This window comes from Oratosquilla oratoria, chromosome 34, assembly GCF_046742065.1.
Source record: "Oratosquilla oratoria isolate Oo_2021 chromosome 34, ASM4674206v1, whole genome shotgun sequence".
Classification (NCBI taxonomy): domain Eukaryota; kingdom Metazoa; phylum Arthropoda; class Malacostraca; order Stomatopoda; family Squillidae; genus Oratosquilla; species Oratosquilla oratoria.
Genome location: NC_134810.1, coordinates 41612790 through 41630289, shown reverse-complemented (window position 1 = coordinate 41630289; position 17500 = coordinate 41612790). Strand labels below are relative to the sequence as shown.

General features: G+C 40.1%; 1 protein-coding gene across 2 annotated transcripts in view; it reads right to left on the bottom strand.

The window, feature by feature from the left end:
* Positions 1-1942: 1942 nt before the first annotated feature.
* Positions 1943-17500, bottom strand: part of LOC143018234 (uncharacterized) — a 27854-nt gene continuing 12296 nt past the window's right edge. Inside the window, exons 3-7 of one of the 2 annotated variants that reach the window (XM_076173481.1) lie at positions 16178-16303; positions 13473-13528; positions 10334-10545; positions 8031-8123; positions 1943-2493 (exon numbers count right to left, since the gene is read on the bottom strand). In XM_076173481.1, coding sequence (XP_076029596.1) covers positions 2113-2493; positions 8031-8123; positions 10334-10545; positions 13473-13528; positions 16178-16303 — 868 coding nt within the window. In that variant the 3' untranslated portion in view covers positions 1943-2112. Of the gene's footprint in view, positions 2494-5807; positions 6599-8030; positions 8124-10333; positions 10546-13472; positions 13529-16177; positions 16304-17500 lie in introns of those variants that run through there. The other variant, XM_076173483.1, reaches the window with a different exon arrangement.

The following is a 17500-nucleotide window of genomic DNA, read 5'->3' as shown; positions in this document are numbered from 1 at the left end:
AAGCCAATAACTATAATAGGCAGTAACACTGAGAACTTTTCCCCAGAGCAGCACTTGGCATGTAAGGGATCTGCCTACCACGCCAGTGTTCCGTGACGTCACACCACACCTACGTCCCGTGAGAAGGCGACTGGGAACTTACGAAGTAAGAGTTCACCAATCTCCTATGGAAGAAATTCTGTTTTCGTGCTCGAGTTCTTTGAATGATTGCAGAATTCATTCTTTCAAATAACGCCAGTCTTGTTGACTAGGTGAGCCTTTATTAATGCACGAGATCAGTAAATACGAGCCTTTGTCTGAAATGTTTTTCATATAGTTATGAAGAGATTTTCGTTAACATTTGTTTTGAAAAAAAAAAATGGCAGCCAACAAAGGAATTGGCTTCTTTATATCACAACCCCTTATGGTAGATGTGTAGATATATAAATACATAATTCACGAGAGAATACAAAAACCCATCCTTAAGCCAGAGACTTAGAGAAAACAAAAATATTTTTACATAATCGTTTGTTTCATTACTTCTGCAGTTAAAACAGTAACTCCATTTCCAAACAAATAAATACATACATATACAAAAGACTTTTTCCCCCTTACAAGGGAGGTAGCCAAATAAATAAATAAATAAATAAATAAATAAGTAAATAAATCAAATAAATGAACCAATATCATGGAAGCCATATAGTTGCATTTATTTGGGATGATTCAAAACTCAATCAGCCATGAATGCACTGGGTTTCATCCTGACCACTGTAGGTTTGTTTTAGTAAACGACCAAAGATTTTATTCAATTGAGAAGGATATCAGTTGTCGAAGTTTTCTCCTCAGGATGGAAGAGATCAGATGGTTGCTCGCTTCCCCTTCTTGATGCTGAAATAAATCACCTGGATTTAGCCTGAATAAAGTTACTAAAGTAGACACTGAGACTTCAAGGTAGAGATAATTTAACACAACCCAGCCTAACTTCACCTGATCTAACCTGGCCTAACCTAACCTAACTTCATCTCACCTCATTAACCTAAAGATAACCTAACCTAGATTGGTTTAACTTCACCTAACCTAACCTAAATCAATCTAACTTGGCCTAACCTAACCTCATCTCACTTCACTAACCTAAAGCTAAAGCTAACTAACCTAACCTAATCTAACTTGACCTAACCTAAATTAATCTAACCTGCCCTAACCTAACCTATCCTCATCTCACCTCAGTAACCTAAAGCTAACCTAACCTAAATTGATCAAGCTTAACCTAACCTAAATTAATCTAACTTGACCTAAGCTAACCTAACCTAACACTAGCCTAATATTCACGACACAGGAACGTCCCTCATGATTTTATTCTGGTTAAATACAAACGATTTTATTCAACCGAGTTGTCACTCCAGTGAAGGAGTGAACCAATTCATGACGTCATGCTGGTCACTTACTGTGCCTGCCGCCGGGCGATTTTATTCAGCTAAGGGGAAAACAGTCAGGTTCCCAATTAACCTATTCGTCAGTGACGCCATCTTGTATATTCATTCAGGACCCCCTTCTCCTCCATGACGACTTTATTCAGCTGAAGGAGAGCTCCTTACTTCTTTCCCCACTCGTGACGTCATCAGAGGCGTGCTGAACTTGTATTTGTTTAATTGTGGGTTCGAATCCCGCAGTCCACTCCGATTCACAGAAGTAGTTGTTAGCTGTCCTTGCGGTCAAAGTGCATAGGGGTAAAGTGACGGCCTCAGGCACAGCTACTTAGCGTCTCACGGCGTGGGTCACTCACAGTCACTCCCACCCTCGCCAATCATAGGAACTTTCTGTGTGAGGTCTTCCCCTTAACTCAATGAAATCGTCCTGAATCAGAATCAGTAGAGGTTATCATGGATTTTTTTTTTTTTTTTTTTTTTTTTTTTTTTTTTTTGTCGTCCGAATTCAAGTCTGACAGGAAATAAAAAGATCCGAATTTAAATTATGTTTCGTTTATTTAAATATGGCATAAATTAGAACACATTTGGCCTGAACCAAATGGTTACCAACCGATGAATGACTGGTACCTGACATACACACACACTCACTCACTCATTCACTATATCTAATCTCCTTGACCTCTCCCCTTCCTCTTCCGCCAATTCTTCATTTATCTCTCCTGCCACTCCTGAAGAGCCTTTCCTCTGCAGCGACGAGCTCAGGATCGATGATTTCAGCGTCAGGGTTGATCTCTAACGCGAACTCGCTGTCTCTCGGAGGGAAGTTCACGTTCAAGTCATTGGAAAGGTCTGGTGGAGGGTGCCTCGGCCCTTCTCCCTCGCCCACCCCATTCTCCACGATCTCAGCTTCCAGTTCGAAGATCGCAGCATCGGGGTCGAAGTCGTGCCTGGGGCGTGACGCGGGTTCGATGAACTCTTCGGCGAAAGAGGCTTCATCTTCTTCTTCTTGGCCGAACTCGTCTTCCTGTTGGCGATCTTCGCCCGGGAAGTAGATGCGGTCTCCGGAGCTGCGCTTCTTCCGTGGGTTCTGCAGGGACAAAAGAAGACTTCGGTGAGAAAGGGAGGACGCTTTCGAACTCGGTGCGTATTTGTTTAAGCGTTTGATCTCACACACACACGCATGGACACACGCTTTTGTGCGTGCAAGAAGAAATATTTAGTAGAATACTTACCGATGGGTGTAGGGGAATAGGCGTGTGAAGAGTTACCAAACACGAGAAAGATATTTTCTTGTTTATTTCCAGTACATTTCGGAATGAATGTTTACATCGTGAAAAATTAAGAAATTAAAACAGTGACTCTAAAACTTAATGGATATGTACGCCCCACTGATAACTTTGTTTAAACATTTCATTTCAGTAACTTAATAGCACTATCTGGATTCAAAAATAATTATTCTAATATCCTAGGGCAATGGTTTCCAAACCGGGAAGGAGGAAGCTTGTAATAAGATTTTTTTTTTTTTTTCCACCATGATGAGAAAACAGTTTTGACCTCCGGGAGGGAGAAACGAAGGGAGAGGAGCAGTCGCCGGTTGTCAGTTCTCTTTATATGAAAAGATGGAAGAAATTAAATCAAAATTGTCAGAGGTTTCAGACCCGGTCCGGGTACCGAATGCCTTTTGGGGCTGCACCTCCAGATGGTAGTAAGGACGTTGCCGCCTTGAAAACAGGTGGCACGTAGATGGGGTGGGGGGGGAAGATGGGAGTTCGAGGTGGGGGAAGGTGTTATAGAGGTGTTACGACTGGGGAAAGTGTCTTTATAAAACATTTAGAAATCACTGCCTCTAAGGATTCGTTGATACTATTATGTTACATTATACACCCTAAAGCGTTAATCTTTTAGTGAAAATGTGACGTGAGGTGGTTACAAAAAGGGAAGTGAGGCTGAAACCAACGCATCACAGTGACTCATAGATTGTTGTGAGCACTCAATTACGATCTAAATCACACAAACTCGTTCCTAAAGTAATATAATATGAACACAGTAAAGTTGCTAGAATCACATTCAAAAGATTGATTATATTTGCTGTTTGTTTTCCTTTGGCATCTAATAGATATCTTATTTCTTATTTATCTATTTCGATTTAAAGAAAAAAAGTGATAAATTTGTTCATTTTCACCACGCATAGCTAAACCAAATTGTGAGATGACTCTTACTGAAGAGGAAAGGAAAAGGAATTATAAGGAGAGATAAGGAAGGAAGGAAAGGGAATTGTAAGGAGAGGCAAGGAAGGAAAGGGAATTGTAAGGAGAGGCAAGGAAGGAAAGGGAATTGTAAGGAGAGGCAAGGAAGGAAAGGGAATTGTAAGGAGAGGCAAGGAAGGAAAGGGAATTGTAAGGAGAGGCAAGGAAGGAAAGGTAATTGTAAGGAGAGGCAAGGAAGGAAAGGTAATTGTAAGGAGAGGCAAGGAAGGAAAGGGAATTGTAAGGAGAGGCAAGGAAGGAAAGGGAATTGTAAAGAGAGGCAAGGAAGGAAAGGGAATTGTAAAGAGAGGCAAGGAAGGAAAGGGAAATGTAAGGAGAGGCAAGGAAGGAAAGGGAAATTCAACTCAATATCACGCGTTGCTTTCTTAATGCCCAATTAAAGCTGAAATATATTACCTAAAACTATTCAAAGGGATGATATAACTAACACAAGTGAAAGTGAGCTTCCTCACAACCCGAATATATAAAGAAAAATACAAACTATCTTCTGCAATTGACTAAGGCCTTAAAGGACGCCTTATGCATTCATCGTCATTTGCAATCGATCACAATTTGATGAACCTGAATTGTAGTAAATCATTATTTACAACTAAACATAAATATTATGGGAATTATATTTCATGTGAAGTGTTGGTGATAAATAATGATACTTCAAGGACGAGGTGAATTTAACTGGTGCTTTTGAAGAAGCACTTTTAAAGAATCGTTGTCGCCGTTCGAAATGTATTGCCGTTTTTCGGGTTGAATATCGTCACTAGCCTTGGAAGAAAGACGATTAAAGGTGACCGCACAGTAGACATTTTTTGTTAGCTTGTTAATTGCTTTTTCTACTCTTGGTGGAAACGACTTCGTTTACGATCCATTTTTTTTTCCAAATGTCAAATTACTTTTGCGTCATATAGTGAGAGGCTGAATAACGAACGAAGAGAAGTTAAAACTGGAATACGAATGTCAGACACATTGTTGAGATGTTCTTACGGAATTCTAGAATATTGTAACCGAAGTCGTTTCTACTCAAACCAACTAGCAAAAGTAAGTAGCATGTTAGCCTAGTGAAGTGGTTCTCAAACTTTACCATGCCAAGGACCCCCCCAGATATTTAAGTCCCATCCGAGGACCCCCAGCCAATCAAAAGTTATTATTACCATACCAAGATACCCATTACATGATTATAATGCAGTAAATTTACTATTTGCATATTCCTACACAAAGAAAGTATAAAAATAAGCATTTAAAATATTTTCAAAATTTTGTCGATTTTCGGTTTAAAAACATTTCCATCTTCAGTTCACACTTTCTGTAAGCATAGAATAAAGCTTGAATGAATATGAATATTAATTAGAAAGAAACAAATGAAATATTATGACATATAAAAATGTAATAGAGAAGTGCTGGCTGATTGCACAACAAAATATCGATATCACCGACACTATAATGACAGAATCAGTTTTGTATATTTTTATAATTATATAGTTTTTTCTGGATTTTTTTTTTCATTGTGTCGCGGACCCCCTAGGACCTTCTCAGGGACCCCCAGGGGTCCGGGGACCCCAGTTTGAGAACCACTGGCCTAGTGTGCCGCCACCTTTAGTAGCATGCTATTAAGCCGCTACCTTTACTGGGCAGTTATCATTACTTATAATTAATATCATTATTACTAATATTATCATTATCATTTATCCCCGTCTTCTCCTTTTCTGCATGGGGGGACGGAGAGGGGGGGCCGTCGAATTCATGAAATGGCCTTGCTGTGGATGTGCTGTGTCTTGCGACACTGCTTCTGACCCAGGGCAATGGACAGGATGCAGGGATGGCCCGTCATCCAGGAGGTGCCAAGATAAGAGGGAGGGAGGAGGGTGGAGGGGAGTGGAATATATAGGAAATGGAATGGGTGGGAGTGGTTTCTATGCCTTTTTCTTTTTGGCTACCCCCCGTGTAGGGGGAAAAATCCTTTGGTATATGTATGTATCATTATTGTTATTGCTTATTACATACATATACCAAAGGCTTTTCCCCCTTACATAGGGGGTAGCCAAAAAGAAAAAGGCATAGAAATCACTCCCACCCATTTCATTTCCCATATATTCCACTCCCCTCCACCCTCCTCCCTCCCTCTTATCTTGGCACCTCCTGGATGACGGGTCATCCCTGCATCCTGTCCACTGCCCTGGGTCAGAAGCAGTGTTGCAAGACACAGCACATCCCCGTCTGTGGTATTGGCTGCATGTTATTGTGGCAAAGTAGCATGCAGTTGATACTTTAGGGTCTATATGGGGCGCCCCTACGGACCAGGGCCACACATCATTTTGTCTATGATAGAGGAAAACTCTGTACACAGATAAACGATGACACTTTTATACTACGACTGTCCCTCCGTTATGCTGTCCCCCAACCCCTTGTTACTGTCCTGTCCCATTTCTCTGAATATTCATTTCCTTTTTTTCGCCTACCTACCCTGTGGTGGGGGCAAAAGAACGCTGCCACCAATTATTTCCACTTGAGTCGTAAAAGGCGACAAAAAAGGGACGGGAGACGGGATTAGGAGTCCTACTACCTGTAGCCCCAAAAGGGGACATTACTAAAAAAGAAAGTAAAGGCATAAGAGGGTCTGGGAGCTTCCAACCAGTACCCTAAGGTTTGGGTCTTTTATTGCTTATTAGAGGCGTATCAAAAAATAGAAGCATAAAAAATAGCATAAGAAAATAGCATGGAAGCAGCTACTATCAGCGTTGTCCGTTAAAAACGATAAATCTAAAGTTCTTTTTCAAAAACTAGTGTCGCGCTTAGCTAGCGCAGTATTTTTCAGTGGAAGACCAAAGCGAGCACAGGAGAGACATGCAAGAGTGGCTGGTTAGTTTGCAGGTTGTTGGGTTAGCGATGGTTCTTATGCAGCGCTATTGATGGCTCTGCATTTTCGCCCTAAACCTGTAGTAGAGAAGTTATGTGTTAAACAACGAATGTGTGAATGCACAGGGGATGGGTGTGGGAGACATACTTTGACTCCACTACTTCCTTATAAAGGTGGAAACATTTTTTGGTATATGTAGATATTAGTAATAGCTATAAGCATTAGTTCGTATATTTTGACACGCAACTAAACACACTTTTACAACTTATAACAGTAGGGCATATCATTTACATAAAGATGTAACGTTATATAAGAAATAGTATGTGACAGACCTACATTATGACACGACAGTTCATCCTTTCATCTTTTAAAAACTATCAGGGATTCATCACTGATCCCTACAGCCCTCTCCCTACCACACACACGCAATCAATATTTCTCAGATAAAAAATGAGCAAGCAACATCAGTGTTCAGTTCGGCACAAAGGTGATCTCTTGAAGGCTGAAGAACAGAACCACATAATCAAGGGGACTAAAGGTGTGAATGAATGAAAGTTGAGAACTACTATTCCAAAGACTCCTTCTACCACTTGTTCCTTAAGCTACGATTACATTAGTCAAAGAAATGTTTGGAGGCTAACCTTATGGATGGACAAGCATTCGTCCATCCAACCCTATCTTTGGACGAATGGTTAGACTAGTTTAGGCGAGTCCAACCTTGCCGTTGGAGATGTTTATGTTTCTGCCTTTCCAACGGTGTCAAAACAATCAACAGACCACAAGAAGATTACTGTAAGAGGCTGGTAGATGAAGGTAGACAAGTAGGTGGATAGAGGGGTAGGTGGCGAGAATTTAATTTTTACGAGTTAGATGTTTTGAAAACAATAGCCACGAAGGAGTTGCAGAGTTGCATAATCTCGCTCACCGTCTAAAGTTTGTAAACACAGCTAGGATATCGATATTGGCGCTGATGTGACGAAATGTGAACACTAAGCTTCGAGACCAAGATTGCTTGTGTAAGCAGTATTACTTGAGACAGTGTAAGTATTTCTGATTGGAGAAGGGTGGGGGAGGAGAAATTTTTTATTGGTGCATTGGGTGAGAAATCATGCCTTAAGGGGAGGCACTTATTTGTAACGGTCAAAATTATAGAATGAATTAAGTAGTGACGTCGGGGGCAGAGTTGGCTTGGTGAGTGGATTGGGGATCCCAGGCGGGAGTCCTCTGGTGTACCTAATACTAAAAAGTTGTAGAAGATTGAAGGAATCAAGAAAACATTTCAAATTTTTAAATATCCTACAAGAAGCATATACTAAGTGGAACTTGACTGAGTAGGATGAACTGAGGCGTGGGGCCTACAGGTGAGTGACTAACTTACATTAAGACGATGATGAAAAGAAAGCGAAAGTAAAGAAAGAATACAAAATAATTTAAAGGAACAGTTAACCGGATTAAACCAGTAACTGCGGAGAGAAGGGAACTGAAAGTGATGGTTCGCCAATTACTCACCTTGTTTTCGGCTTTGGAACTTCCAGTCTCCTTTGCTTTTGGTATCACACTGGGAAGATCGTTGACATGTGTATTTTCAGAGTCAGCCATGTTCTGGTGATTATAAAAGAAATTTGTTGACAAGGTCATGCTTGTATTCAGTTGGATTTAATTCTTTGATGAATATCAAGATCATTGTTACTAACATATCAAACGGAAACTATTACTAAACATTATACATGTGCCTTTAACAGTTGAATTATTGAAGTTGAATTACAATCCTACTAATAAATAATAATTCGACATGTCTGAACAATACAAACGAGTTACAATGTATATGATTGTAGCTATTTGTGCATTATCACTCTCCTACAATCTCTTAGTCTTTATATCAAATGCTTGTTTCTTTGTTTATCACTAAGTCTGAGAGTGAGGAAGTCAACAGAAGTTCACAAAACAGATATTTGGCTGCCTCCCTTGAAAAGGGGAAAAAGCTTTTGGTATATGTATGTATGTCTATATAACCTTCTCGATCCTCTCCTAAAAAAAAAAAAAAAAAAAAAAAATTAATTGAACGTTTAGTGACCACTTGTGTATGTGTGTTTGTGTGTGTATGTGTGCGTGCGTGTGTGTATGTGCGTGTGAGAGCAAACAACCACAAGTGTGCGAGATATATAATAACACTACCCACACACACACGCGCGCGCGCGAGATATGTATCAGCTCTCTTTTTCAGAATCGTCCGTTTTCTATGTTGGTGTCATTACATTCGAATGGCAGCGTCGCTTCATACAACGTTACTTCAATCAAGAGAAAGACATATTTAATTTTGATCAGTTCTATGGACACAATCCACTGTTGTACAATTACAAAAAAGTCTTGTTGAATTGCTTTATGTTGATATACAAGTAAGCAATTTCTCAAGTTACAGTCCATTTCTATCCTGTTACATAAACACATACTGATCCTTTCAGCACAGTTAGGCAGATCGCACACCGATGCAACCAGTTGCATGAAACTCATCGCGGAGCTTAACAGTATGTGTGTGATTCACCATGGTCTTGGATCACGTGTCGGACTCGTGATCGACAGCTATTTACCTCCCAGAAGAGAGCTCAGAGCTCATATATGACCGATCTATGGGTAATGCTGTGACCTTACACGCACACACACACCCAACTCCCCGCCGCCCACCAGATTTGGAATAACGACTCGCAGCGCTGCGATACTGAAATTAATTCAGCCCTGGACGAGATTCGAACCCGGACTGCCGTAGTGGCGGCCGGGAACTCTACCACTTCGCTATCGTGTGTGTGTGTGTGTGTGTGTGTGTGTGTGTGTGTGTGTGTGTATGTGGGAGGTGTTTGTGTGTGAGCGACTGGTTTCATTCAACTGGTTGCGTCGCGTCGGTGTGTTTGCTGGCCCAGCCTACTTTACTGATTTCCATCCAGACTAATATGACAAGATCTTGTTGAAGGACGAACTTAGCACTAGACTGGGTCTCGATGAAACAAAAACTCGTTTCATGTTAATTCCACTTCCTGGACGATTAAAAAAGATATTTGTTAATTTGGACATAAATGTGTAAAATTCGTCAGAGGCGAACCGGAGAATCTGGCTCACCGTCTGTAGGGGATGACCACGAAGTCGCTCGTAAAAGAAGCAAGCACCAGATGCAAATGTGAACTGACGCTCTGGTCACACAACCACCACCTTTTATGAAGAAGCGTGCGCCCAAATTCCTTTCTCAAGTGCCGTGCGGGGGGGGGGGGAAACGGGCAGGAAGCTCTGATGTCAGTGTGCTTCCGGAAGTCAGGCGTGATGTCACTGCTGCCCAAGTGAGTTCTTTGAAATAGCACACACGTGAGACTCACCCCTCCGTCTTTCCCCAACGGAAGTTTCCTCAGGAAGGCGAGGAAATCCGATAAGAAACTGGATTCTCCCAATTCTTTCTTGTTCCCTTCGAAGTCGGTGTCTTTCTTCGGTGTTTCGTTGTCGTCCTGCTGCGTGTTGCATGCATTCTTTATAGATTGGTCGAAGTTGTCTTCGCGCTTACCGTCCGTCTTGTCGAAGAAGAAGTCTTTGTCTCCAGTGGGCGCCTTGTTCTTCTGGCGGGGTGAGGTTTCTTCATAATCAAAGTCTAACATGTACATTTGATGCTCCTCTGGGTTTACAAAAACAATCATGGCATTCGACATGTCTTCATTATTTTCGTAAATATTTTCTCTAGGTGCTGGGGAGCCAACATTGTCGGGACTGAAAATTCTGTGGTTTGAGGGTATTTCCTTATAACCCCGAGGTTCTATCGCTTGACTAAGACCTACCTCTTTCTTTGATAAGCCCCAGCCGTTGGCGTTTCCCGCCATCTTGGCCGTCGGCTGTTTATCTTCTTTCACCAAGTCTTCCGTTTTCTTCAGATCACCTTGGTTTTGTTCTTCTCCGGGGACGTCTACGTCGCTCTCTCCCTGGACCATTTCCTTCTCAAATAGTTCAGATAATCTATGCGCCAGCACAGACATCATGAAAAGCTGTTCATCTACAGACACGGAGAGAGAAAACAACATTACTCAGTAAGTGGGCGTCAGAAGAGTGTAAGAAGCATAGTTACATGACACCACATGACTTTACTATTTCTTGCAACAATGAATCAAAGATTGTAAAAGGTAAGTGTGCCGGGGCAGATAACAGTTAACTTCCTCGCTGTGATGACGCAGTTTTACTTTGGTTAGCAGAGATTAATGTCGTTAATTTTAGGTCAGGATCTCTTGCTGAAGTAACTGGTAAAAAAAAAAAAAAAAATGTATCTTCCGAGTGACGCCGAAAAAAAAACGTTTACAAAAAATAAATTTCTATTTTGCACGCTGGTCACAAGAGCATGAATGTGGAATGACACAGACGGTAGTATTCTTAAAAAAATCTTTCCTTATATAAATCCTTTGAAGGGAAAGATTTACACAAGGAAATAATTTTCTAAGATTCTTACGATGGTATACTTAAAAAATCCTTTCCTTATATAAATCTTTCCCTTCCAAAGATTTATAAAAGATATATATAAGGAAAGTTTTTTTTTTTTAAGAATACTACAGAGAGCGTTAACCCGTATATGCCAATGCACACCTAAAATTCTTTAAATATTCTATTTTATCTGGTTATCACACTGGGCTTCTACGAGCTCCACCAGCGCTGACAGTTGAGAGTTCGTTTGAGTGAAAACGACTTCAGTTACAATATTTGAATTTTCAAATCTCCAGATATCAAACTACCTTTCCGTCATGTGTAGCAAAGCTAAATGATGAACTAAGAGGTTGTAGACCTATAAGAATATAAGACATAAAGTTTAAATGCTCATAGAGAAGTCTAGATTTTTGTAAGTGAAGTCATATTTTAGTTATTCGAATGGAAGTTGGAGGTAGGATGTCGGAGGAAAAATAGCCCAGTGTGATAACATCTTAAGACAGCTGGCAGGGTCTCGACCAAACCAGAGGTTCTTCAAGCTGTGTCTATCTCAAAGGTAGCTCGCACACCGGCGCAACCAGTTGCATGAAACCAGTCGCTTACGATGCTGCAACCAGTTGCATCACATAAATCCTTGACAATTTCGCGCCGAATGTGACTCTAAGAAGACCCATATACTGGAAAGTAAAGTAATAATAATAATGATGATGATGATAGTAATAATAATAATAATAATAAATGATGATGATGATTATGATAATAATAATAATTATAATAATAATAATAACTATGATAATAATAGCAATAAGATAAAGTAATATACGTGCGATCGGTTTCATGCAACTGGTTGCGTCGGTGTGCGAGGGGCTTTATTGCATTAAATCGCCAGAACAAAATATGTAAAGTATTGAATATGTTCGCGACAACCAAGGCTATGAATTCCCTCAAAGAAATAAATCAAGGGGATGTATTCAGAATAAAATCCACCATGGTCTTTGATCACGTGTTGGACCCATGATCGACAGCTATTTCCCTCCCCGAAGAGAGCTCAGAGTTCATATATGACCGATCTATGAGTAATGCTGTGACCTTACACGCACACACACTCCCAACTCCCCGCTCACGAGTATTAGAGTAACGACTCGCAGCGCAGCGACATTGAAATTATTTCAGCCCTGGGCGGGATTCGAACCCGGACCGCCGTAGTGGCGGACGGGAGCTCTACCAACTGCGCCATCGAGGGACAAATGAACGAGAGACTGTATGCTATTCAAGAAAAAAGAAAGAAACCGTTATAAAAAGAAAACGGGAGTTATCTGCGAAGGCGTCAGGTGCCCGACCCATCCGGTTGTCTTGATACACGTGGCGTTCTAACCAGCTCAATGGTGACAGGATGCGCAAGCCTCTGGGCGTTGTACTTTGGAAGATGAATGAGTAAAACCACGACAATAGTCACTAAACAAACGAATATCGTCATCGCTGGGTAGGTTATACTTTGTAAGGACTCTTCTCTGAGACCGCACCGCTATGCCCTGTTCACATTATCGATTTGAACCGCGGCGGTTTAGTTACATTGAAAGTCAATGGAGGCGTTCACATACAACCGCATAATTTTTCCTAGACTAGTTGACCCATTCAGCGCCTTCAGTGGTTAATATCTCCTCTTCCACTTACCCCTATCATGTACCACGTTTTCTTTCTTCCAATATTACTTATACTCTTTTTCAACACACCTTCCCCCGCCCCCGAATCCTCCTCCAGTCTCATCTCGGTCTTCCTTCTCTTCTCCTTCCCTCCACTCTTAACTCATACACAGTTTTGAGTAGTCTATCCTCACTCCTTCGGTACCGAGACGGTGACACAGACAAGAATGACAGTTTGGTGGGATTTAGAAGGTATAATAGACTTAATCTATAACTGGTGCTAAGAAGAAGCTAGCGTATCAAGATCCAGGGCAGGAGTCGACAAGAAGCGAGATGCAGTTAAGGTACAGAAAATAGCGAAAGAACCATAGAGTGATCTAAATGTTTTCTTCTTCATCGTTCTTTCTTTCTTTTTTGGTAGAAAACAAGGGGCATCATAGCCCCCACCACACACATTTACACCATACACATACACACACCACGCACATACACACACCACGCACATACACACATCCTTTATCATTCTTTCCAGGTGTCTCGATATGGTCACCGTACGGACGCGTATGACGTACATACGTAGATGGATCTCTCATGTGTTACCCGTGAGTGATCCTTATACGCTCTTTACGTGAAATGTATTCAATACAGTTACAGCATGTATTCAGCTTGCATTCCTCACAGGTTCACACAGCCACCGTATTGAAACATCTGGTGTCCCCTCACACACCAATCCACTCAATAAATCCGCCATGATGAAAGACAGCACCATCTTTATCATAAAGGATGGTAAGCAGAAGAGATATCATCTTTCTATTAAGCATAAGAGATTTAGTTGTTTTTTTTTCTTAAAACTTATGTTCCGTACTCATGGCGCTGACTTGATCGATGGTCTCGTTGATTTCTATTTCCCTCGCCAGATCTCTGTAAACAAGACAAGTTTTGGCTTAAGACATTTCATATATATATATATATATATATATATATATATATATATATATATATATATATATATATATATATATATATATATATATATATATATATATATATATGCACCTTTTTCTGGTATTGCGAAATAGCATTTCATGCATTACCATGGTGACAAAGAACGCAAGGTCGTTCAGACACATCACGAGACAAAATATCTAGCATGACAGTTTAAGAATCTTTTGATTAGAAATTATATTCTTTTTTAATTTCATTTAATGAGAAAACTAGGCGAGGAAAACTAAATAAATCCTCTTACGTTGCAATCTATCTTGAAGTAAAAACTTACTCGACATTGGTCAAGTATCAAAATGAATAATTATCAAATTTCAAGACGAAAATTGATCAGATCTCAATATGAAAAATACTATTGCCACACTTGAAGCTGAAAGCTATAGGATCCATTATTTGTACTGTCAAAGAACTATTTTGAAAAATAGACAAAATTATCAAGTATTGTAAAACTAGCCACAAAAAATATCCCACGTAGGCCTTATTTGTTTTTAGTCTTTAAAAGTACAAAAATCTTACTTCTCTGTTCATGTTAACTGTAAACTACTTAAATACTTTGTGACTAATTTTTAACTTCCAGTGTTTCAATGGCTAATCAAGGCGGTTTCGAACAAAACCGTTAAGACAAGACCGTTTCGAACAAGAATTAGAGTAGTGAATGAATCATATGTCAAAGAGACGGGTGTAACCGCACAGTGAGTGAAACATTGTGGTTTGCGAGTGATTTTTTTCTTCTTCGGAGAATACAATATAGTGACTCACCCCAAATGTCGGAGAGGCCGTTTGCTTCTTTAAATAGTAATCAAATAACTATGTGAAAGTACTCATCAATCTTACGGCTGTCGGTAAGTAAATCTAAATTGTTCTAGCCTTTCCTCATTAGAAAGTTAAATATTTCTTAATCAGTGCAATTCCTCAGTGTATATTCTGGCTTTCCTCAAACGATCTTATTTACCTACAACAGCACCCTCAACCGACTATTGGCAGAACAGTGACAATGTTTGTATAGATGAACAGCGCATATAATTTGCTGCCCAATATTTTCTGAAACCGAATGGGTGTGTAAGGCTGAGAGATAATAATAGAACTTGCTCATTACCAAAGAAAATTTGAAAAGAATCATTATGTGCAGCTGAAGGAACAAGTTTTTCAATAAATGTTGTGACGCAATCTTCGCATTTGATCACATATACGTAGAAAAACTGTCGTACTGTAATTGGTCACGCGTCTGTTGTTTACTTCTGTAAGACAAGCTCTGACGGACGCTTTTTCAATTGTAAGAACAAAAGAATGAGGGAGACTGCAAGAGACCATAAGGCTTACGATAGACAGTTCCATGTCCATTACCACCTATCGTCCACCATCCACAAAGTTATCTAACCTTTTCTTAAAACAACCGATAGTTTCAGCACCTCACTAAATAGTTACTAAGTCTATTCCATTCGTTAACCACTATTGGTAAATCAGTTCTTGCCAATTTTCTTCTTAAAACTAAATTTGTCCAGCTACATAAGGCTTTAACCACTTTTAGTACCAGTATATGAAAACATAGTAGAGGACCTTGTTTTCCCATCTGTACGATAAATAAAACTAGGAGAGTTTTCGAAAAAGAAATTGACAAATGTGATATTTGAGTAGCAAGTGGCGCTGATACTGTCGAGATGTGATGTCAAGAAAAAGACAATTTGAAAAATTAAGTAATTTTTTTTATCTATTTATTTATTTATTTATTTTCTTTTGCTACCCACCTTGTAAGGGGGAAAGAGCCTTTCACAGGAAGTGGAAACAAACGGTTCCAGAATATTTCTTTAAAAATTAAAGATTGTGAGTATTGATGAATTACGTGTATTCCAGTAAACAAGAAAATGAAGGATGCAAAAAGCGATTCTATTAAAGCCAACTGTGCCCGGAATCTATGGGGTTTGGCTTAGATTGAAAGAAAAATGGGAAGTTGAATGTCGTTACAAAATCAATTACCCCGCGCGGCGTACACACATCAAAACAAAAGAAGAAGAAACAGACTTTGAAGAAATCCAGAACACTCGGCAAACATAGCAAATTACCCCATTTAATATGTGCTTAGTGAACACACATAATATTGCTAAGGAGTAACGCTTGCAAAATAGGAAGATATTAAAAAAGAAATGTCAATTTGTTCGTAACGTTGCTGAATCTCTTTGTGACATCAAATGAGAAAATGCCGTCCATAACGTAAATGAATTGAATCGCAATGTTCTTGTCCTGGATAATACAGACAAGGTCACCATATTAAGACAGCAGGATAGGACTTGTAGTAATGAATTTAAATGGAACAAAATTGTCTTTAACAAGGAAACAGGCAAGAATTGGTTTAACAATTGAGTGTTTATCAAACGAAATAGACTTAGTAACCATTTAGTGAGCGCTGAAACTATCAGTTGTTTAAAAAGGTTAGATAATTCTATGGATGGGGATGATAGGTGGTAATGGACATGGAAGCGCCTAGTGTAGGCCTTATGGTCTCTTTCAGTCTCCTTTATTTTAATGAAAGCCTGTAACAGGCAGGGACAACAGAACCGAAGAGAGACTTACTGTTCTCTTTCCTCCTGTTCGTCTTGCCCATCCTCTGACATTGCGCCCGGGATATCCAAATAAATCATGATGGGATCATTGGGTATTTCCTCTTGTCCCTTGATGTTACCAGGATCTTCGCCGTCTCTAGAAAAGAAGACAAAGAAAAAAGATAGATTATTAATTCACAAAGTAATATTTATTTCCAAACATTTTTATCCTAAAAATATACATTATTTATTCTTAAAGTAACATTCATTGTTTAGACAAGGATCTGCTGATTTCCCTGATAACGGTATTGTCATGTAACATGGAGCCCACACTCCGGACGCTGCTAACCGTTGAAATACCTTCGATTCAAATTCAAAATTCCCAGACCGTTGGAGTGTCTTGATTCAAAATCAAAATTCCTTGACTGTTGGAATATCTTGAATCAAATTCAAAATACCCAAACTGTTGTAATGCTTATTCTTATTTCATATAATTACAGATGTCACGTGTTGGGCATACGTGTAGAGGGTGTATTTCTACCACGGTCTTGGATCACATGTCTGACCCGTGATCGACAGCTCCCTCGCAGTGATGCTGAAAGTTTCATTTCTGGCCGGGGATCAAACTCGGATCGTTGAATTCGCAGTCGACCGCGGTACCACCACACTATCGAGCAGCGTTTGTGTGCGTGTGTTATTCGCCATTGTCTTGGATCACGTGTTTGACTTGTGATCGACAGTTATTTCCCTCCCGGAAGAGAGCTCAGAGGTCATATATGATCGATGCATGGGTAATGCCGTGACTTTGCACGCACACACACACATACCCAACTCCCCGCCCACGAGAGTTCGAGTAACGACCCGCAGCGCAGCGACACTGAAAAATATTTCAGTCCTGGTGCGGGATTCGAACCCGTACCGCCGTAGTGGTAGCTAGGAACTCTACCACTGCGCCACGAGTCGTGTGTGAGTATGTATGTGTGTGTGTATGAATGGATGGGTGAGTTGGCGTAATTATGCATATGACGAAACCAGACTGGATTTCCGAGGAAAAAATATTCAGAAAGACAGAGGGCGTTGTGAATCCACTTCCCAACCATTGACGTCACTACCACACCTTCTATGACGTATATTATGACGCGGCGACTCGTTCCAATGAGCAACAAACACTCCTGAGCCAAATTCACTTGTTGAAATAATGATTATGGGATTTCTTGTAGCTTGCAGATTAATACGTTACCAAGTTTATTATTCGCATGAACAAATGTATGGTTCGTCTAAATTTACTCGTTCAACAATATGGCAGCCTCAGTTAACCCTTTCCATTGAAAAAAGCCCTACGCACACACACATA